Source organism: Drosophila ficusphila, unplaced genomic scaffold (genome assembly GCF_018152265.1).
Source record: "Drosophila ficusphila isolate 14025-0441.05 unplaced genomic scaffold, ASM1815226v1 contig_106, whole genome shotgun sequence".
Classification (NCBI taxonomy): domain Eukaryota; kingdom Metazoa; phylum Arthropoda; class Insecta; order Diptera; family Drosophilidae; genus Drosophila; species Drosophila ficusphila.
In genome coordinates, this window is record NW_025063993.1 from 890342 (window position 1) to 897331 (window position 6990).

Genomic DNA, 6990 nt, shown 5'->3' on the forward strand with positions numbered 1-6990 from the left:
GCAAGGGAATTTTTCAATATGCGTTCTTTTAGTCTAAGCTTGTAATAAACTCAGCTTTGAACAATATAATGAGAATTCCGTCAGTAAATCTGTATCGGGTTACGGCTTTAACATTACTACTATCAATGCACAGCATAACTTTTCCAGGTTTTCTAGCTTAGACCATTGGACAAGACCACGCACTGGCAGACTCATCGAAAACCCCCAACACAATCATGAAACAAGTTCCTTACACGTAAGCTGTTCTGTGGCTGACGAAACAGCATAATGGCGCTGCCTTAATAGTTTTGCTACTCCGACATCTATCTCATGAGCCAGACTAGTCCATGGTGAGCGAACTAAGAAAATCGCGAGATCGTTACTTCTAAAAGATTTAGCGGTTTTTTTGAAAGTGGCATCAAAGGCTTATAATTCACGACACTAAGAACCGGTTTACATATTAGCAAGGATATTGAGTCGACAAATTTTGCCCACAAAATCTTGATTTTGGCCCCTGCTGTATGGACTGACGGTACCATTCGTTTAAAATAATTGCCAACGAATTTAGCTCTCTGGCTAAATTACTTCAAAAGCAACTTAATGATAACTCCGGTATCCATGAATTTTGGCGTTGGCTTCCGCTCCAGTAGCATTAGTAAACTACAATCTGATCTTGGCCTACAATCGCAAATACCATGGCCCTTTTTCCATCTTATAAGTTTTCATATTTTCTCTGGCGGCGCGCGGGTAAATGTTATTCTTGGAAATATCTTCTGGATACGGACATAAAGTTGAAATATATGCTCAGCAAAGAGTTTTTATTTATATTGTGAACGTATTACAATAGTTTACGCAACAATTCAGTTAAGAGTTATTATGCATAAACATCACGCTGAGTTTTTTCCCAAGCAGCTATTGGACCGTGCTCTGGTCGGTATTTTACATTGCAACCATCCGGCTCCAGGCGGTTGTCATCGCGAAGTTCCTCGTAGCGCTCACGTTCGTATTTAGTAAATCCCCACTTCTTGGAAACATAGATCTAAAACAAAAAAATAAAAATAAATAACAATAACAAGGCATCAACATTTTTGTAAAAATTATTAAAATCGAAAATCGATTATCGCATCATCTACTGTTCTTAATTGCCGATACAAAGGCAGTTTGTATACCCTTGCAGAGCAAAGGGTATTATAATTTCAGTCATAAGTTTGCAACACAGTGAAGGAGACACCTCAGACCCCATAAAGTATATACATATTCTTGATCTGCATCACGATCAGAATCGAAATACGACTATACGTATGTCCGTCTGTCTGTTTCTCTAGTCTCTCAGTTTTAAAGCTATCTTGCTCAAATTTTCCCAAGTTGTTTTTTCCCAATTATTGCACGCAGTATATAAGTCGGATCGGCCGACTATATCTGATAGCTCCCATACGAGAGACTGAAATGAAAAATTCTCACGCCGTTGTTTTTGAATAGATCGACTTGATTTCTTTCAAATGGCGTTTTCAAGTTACTATTAAATTTAAGATTACATTTAAAATTTACCTCAAACCCCATAAAGAATATACAGTTCGTTTCATTTGGATAGAACACCTAACAATTTTTGTGGTTGATCGCTCGTAGCAAAGGCAAAAATCATCGAAAGCTAAATTTTTTTTTAAAATTATAATCTCTGTTCTATTGTTATTTTATAAAGAAGTTACATCATTTCATCATTGCTTTCCTCACTTTTTTATTTGGCTTTTTGGCCTTCAATTCCACCATGTCCTACGCCGGTTTGGCTCATTATGAGGGCAACAAAGTGTCTAAAACTACCAATTGGCTTACTTTACACACTTGCCAACACTTGGTGCCATCAAAAATGGCAAGGGTTCCCAGAATCACAGCTAAGCTTTATTTTAATATTTTTTAGTGTTTAGTGTTTATTTTTCGATAAAAAAAATAGGTAAAAAACTTTTTAAGTTAAACCGGCTATTTGCTATTTTTATAAATAAAAAAAAATCAAGATTTCCGCCACTTTTTTTTTTTATTGATGTTTAGGTTCAAAGGTAGGTCCTAAAAAAAAAAATCCTAGCCCATTTTTAGCAAAAGCCCCTAAAGCGCAAATTTACCAAGAAATCAATTTAAATATACTAAAATTACAAAATAAATGAGTTGCTTTTCTATCAAAACATTGTTTAGGTTTCGTCCATATAATTTCCAGAACAAAAAATTCATATTTACTGACCTTCTGACGTCCAGGAAACTTAAACTTCGCACGACGCAAAGCTTCAATAACTTGAGCCTTGTAACGGTCGCTTGAACGGACCGACATAATGGGTTGCCCAATGCGAACTCGAGCCACCGTGCCCTGAGGCTTGCCAAAGGCTCCTCTCATTCCAGTTTGGAGCCTAAATGAAATAATATTAAATACATTTTCTTATTACAAAATTTGTAATTCTAATTGAACAGTATAAAAGCAGTAATCTTTGTACATGCGTTAACAAAACTTCAATTTGAGCTATTACTTACCTATCAGCTCCAGCGCATGACAACATTTTGTTAATTCGAATGACGTGGAATGGGTGCAGGCGCATTCTAATGTGGAACTGGTCTTTTCCACAGTATTTAACCAAATACTTGTTGCAGCAAATACGTCCCGCTTCCAACGCTTCACTACTTAGCTGTTCGTATTCATCAGAAACCAAGTGCACGCAAAGGGGAAAATCTTCAACAGTTGCTTTCTTCCTTCCCAAATCAAATATACGAATTTTTGGGTCAGGAACACCGCGACAGAACCGAGATTTCGGATAAGGCTTATTTTTACAATAGCGGTAGCTGAAAATGATCAAAATAATGATGATGTACATATCAAACGTGAAGACCCTAACACACATACCATCTTGCTGGTCGTCGTCCCATTTTGACACCTAAAATCAGGGAATAAAAAATATATTTTAATGCATATCAAAAAATTAATGAGCCTTGTTACTCCTAGCAATATAGTCTTGGAGATAGATTAATAGGTACCGATGACTCAAGATTAAAGAAGAGCGAACACACCTTTTCCAACGAAGCGCAGGAAAAAAGAGGGATAATTTAAACGGAAACAGTATAGCTCTCGTCGCTACCCACAGCAAAAGATTCCATTTTGACCTGTTATTCCAAACTTTGAAACACTGAGAATAAAACATGCAAGATAAAATGCCTTATACTTGTTTCCCACACAGAACTTTCCACAGATCCAAAAGATCTCGCTTTCAAAGCAATGTTTAATACCCGATTCCCACAAAGCACCATTTACCATTTATTATCGGATTAAGGCTCATAAGGTTTTGCCATGCCGAAATGTTTTAGTGAATTCCACCTCCCAGATTGACCTATCTAACCGTCACTTGAACGTGAAACTAAAAATGATGCAAAAGTGTGGTCGACGGCAAGAATGAGTAAAACAAAGTCAAATAAGAAAATTACGTTTTTTTTTAAACCTCGAAGTCATTTTCATATTTTACTTTTTCAAGTGAAACTTTTTAGGCGCATGAGGGTAAAATTTTTACAAATGTAACGGTAACGTCTCGCAAGTATGCAACGAAAGAAAGAGAAAGCGATCGAGACTGATTGAGGGAGAGTAAGACAGGGCAAACGTAGCATGAAGCAATTAGCGAGAGTGAGTATAGGGAGCAATCAAGAGAGAAAGATCGAGAGAAAAAGTGAGACAGAGCAATTGTCGTAACACGCATGGTACAATTATACAAGGTAGTCTCGTCTGCTGCAAAATTGATAGAGTTCTTTCCCCCTATGGCTCAGTGCGCTCGGGTTTTCGAAGTGAGAGGTTGTATGCTGTATTGCTTATGTGCTTATGAAAAGTAATTGTTCCAATTATTGCAGCAAGCACATACAAGGCGTATCATGTAATATTGCACCAAAATATTTTGAAAGGGAACCAATATGGGAGCGAGTCTTGAAGGGCAGCTTTGGGTAAAAACAAAATTACGGAACAATTAATACTCATTGTCATATAACAGTCCTTTTTAAACCCCATGCACAGCATAAGGGTAAAACGACATCATCTCCTTTTGTTTCTTTCGAACTTATAAGAAAACATACTCTCACTCGCGCCCATGGTATCACGCATGCTCAAGCTATAGTGAGAAAGATTGAAGAAGAGAGAGAATAAGGGATATTGAGAAATAATACATGCTATATTGGTTTGTGTAGGGGAGGGTGGTGCGACACCGACCCCTAAATGGCAAAGGCGATAAAGGGGAGAAAAAACAATTTTTCAGTTCAGTTCAAAAATTTACTATGTAGAGGGATCAGTTTACTATACATCTAATTGATTAGTAAGTGCGTAGGTGCTTTGAAGCGTTAGATATTCAGGCAAATATAAAACTCCACTTTTTGGTCGTACTCAAAAGTAGTGTTCCGAAACCGACCCCCTATTTCTTAACAGAAAAATTTAATAACATAAAATAAAATTTAATGATTTTGACGTTTATAAAGAAATATATTGAAGGTTTTTTCCAGAAAATAAAAATTAATGTATGAAATAAAGGGCACTGTAGTCAATTGATGAAGTCTGAGTTGTCCTCTTTCTCATAGTAAGTTTTCGCGTTGTTTTCGCGTTGTTTTTCGAAAGCCGCTCGTTGATGACTGTCTCTTCGCTTTCTTCTGATGTTTTTGCTGTTTCTGTTACTTTTCTTTACTGAATCTTGTTTACTTTTTCATATTTTCCCTCAAAAATACGCTATGACATATTAAGCTGCCAATAAATGGGGGTCGGTTTCGGACCATCACTTCGCGGTCGGTTTCGGACCACCACAACCTTTTCTAATTAACTGCTCGCCATTATCTAATGACGCAAAGAGCGATGTAATTCTAATAGCGTGAATGACAGCTAGGACTCTCAACTATCAGAAAACCTTACCCTCCGATTTTTATGCGGAGAAAAAAAACTTTAAAAATATTTAAGCTCAAGTTTAGTAAAGAAAAAAAAGAATGTCACAGGCGTTGAAACAAAACAAACGGAAAAATTTCAGTGAAACAAAAGAAGTCAAATTGACTATCTATCTCCAAAATGTCTGTGTTATAACAGCTTTTCACTGAGGTTACCGACAATTCGGCTAGCATCGCCATCTCTGAGAAACATGGGGGGGTCGGTATGGTACGACCGGTCGGTATGGGACCACTCTCCCCTACACTGGTCGGCATATATATTTTGACAAAATAAAAGTGAAATATACTCGAAACTTGAACTTGCTTCTTTTAACTTTTGGTATCAATGGAAAGGTAATTTAAATGCCGTTTGAATGATACCATACTTTTTTTTAACTCATTTGATATTTATTAAAAAGGGCAGTTTACAAAAAAATTTACTTTTTAAACTTTTTCCCTCGTCTTGAAAACTAAAATTTTTGGATGCAAAAAGTTTCTTTAAACAAAAATGATAGTAACTGCAAAGAGAATTTTTCAAAAATAATTTTTCTTTTATTTTTTATGATTTTTCGAAGGTGACAATGTCGGAAAAAATTTGTATGGAAAAGAGAAAAATATGGCTTAAATGCGTATTTCTAAACATTTTCAAAAAATTATAAAAAATAAAAGAAAAATTATTTTTTATTCATAAAGTTTATATACACTGCATAAGTGCTAATAATATTGTAAGTAGATGAAAAATCTGCGTTTACTGCAAATGACGTTTTAATAATGAACTAGTAAGTATATAAACTTTATGAATAAAATTTTGTGATAAATTTTAAAGTCGTCCTGTATTAAGCAGTTACTCGAAGTAAGTAATATATCTGTTATCTTTTTGTTTATTTACTTTATTTATTTAGGCTAATTGGTTTGAAGGTTAGGTAGTTTTAATATTTAGAAATAACATGTTGCATTTCATTTTGCCACTCGTCATTTCATAATTAAATAAATCATTTTCCATGAAATAAAAATGTTTGATAGATTCGCTTTTCTAAATTTTAAGTTCAGAAATAAAATTTAAATGACTTTTAATATTTTAATTACAATTAAATTCCTAACATATTTTCCTTTTTCCCTTTCTTTAAGTCTCGGAAATATAAAGTTTTAGATTTGTATAAAAATAGACAAGACTGATTAATTAGTTCGCCAAAGAAGTTTCATTTCTGACATGTGTTCTTTGTACTCACGCACATTTTTTTAAAGATGTCTATGGCCTTGAGCAAGCTGCAACACGTTGGTTTGAGGTATTTGAAAGTGCACTGAAAATGTTGTACAGTCGAATCCCGATAATTCGTACCCCGCTAAATCGAAAATCGCGATAATTCGTAAAAAATTCTGTCCCCTTGAAAAAAACTCGTTAATTCGTAAAAATTCCATACATTTTGGTCCCCTCGTTAATTCGTAGTATTTTGCGCAAAGCAGGGAATATTGAACCTCTTATAAATCGTAATTTTGTTTCGTAACCTTTTATAAATCGTAATGCGATGCGAAATTTTTTCAGTTAAAGCACCGTTAGATTTTGCAGACAGCTATTCCGCCTTTATGTCGCCTATGCATTATGAATTTTGTGTTTCTCTCGCTGTTTTCGTTTAGTTTGCTGATTTTTTTCGGAGAGTAACAGCGTTCTGTGAAAATGTCACAAAAACGTACGCATAAGACGTTATCAAACGCGCAAAAACAAAACATTATTTTAGCGATTGACAATGGAACAAAAAAATTGAGGTGGCAAAACAATTCGATGTCGCTCCATCAACAATAACATCAATTCTACAGAAAAAAAGAGTTTATAATGCAAGCATCCCCTAGTAGTAAACTGAAACGACAGAAACATGCTGAATATAGAAAAGTCTCTACTTTTGTGGCTTACACAATGCCGTCAAAGTAATGTTCCCATTGCAATTGTTATAATATTATGTTATTGTTTAATTTTTCTTTAATATGAAAACGTACAAATGAATGTTAAATTATGTTTGTTTAATTTTAATAAAGCTAAATACATATGTAAACATGATGAGAAATGTAAAAACCCTGTTTATTCGAATTTTTCATTTT

At 34.8% G+C, this 6990-nt stretch overlaps 1 protein-coding gene across 2 annotated transcripts; it reads right to left on the reverse strand.

The window, feature by feature from the left end:
• Window positions 1-778: 778 nt before the first annotated feature.
• LOC108094854 (60S ribosomal protein L10) lies at window positions 779-3115 on the reverse strand. 2 transcript variants are annotated; one of them, XM_017195674.2, is made up of 5 exons: window positions 3025-3115; window positions 2861-2891; window positions 2494-2799; window positions 2210-2372; window positions 779-1018 (listed from the first exon to the last, which is right to left on the reverse strand). In XM_017195674.2, the coding sequence occupies exons 2-5, from the start codon at window positions 2881-2883 to the stop codon at window positions 854-856; spliced, it is 657 nt and encodes a 218-aa protein (XP_017051163.1). In that variant the 5' UTR covers window positions 2884-2891; window positions 3025-3115; the 3' UTR covers window positions 779-853. The 2 variants fall into 2 exon arrangements, with proteins under 2 accessions (XP_017051163.1, XP_017051154.1); XM_017195665.2 differs by having other exon boundaries at window positions 2992-3063.
• Between the last annotated feature and the right edge of the window lie 3875 nt (window positions 3116-6990).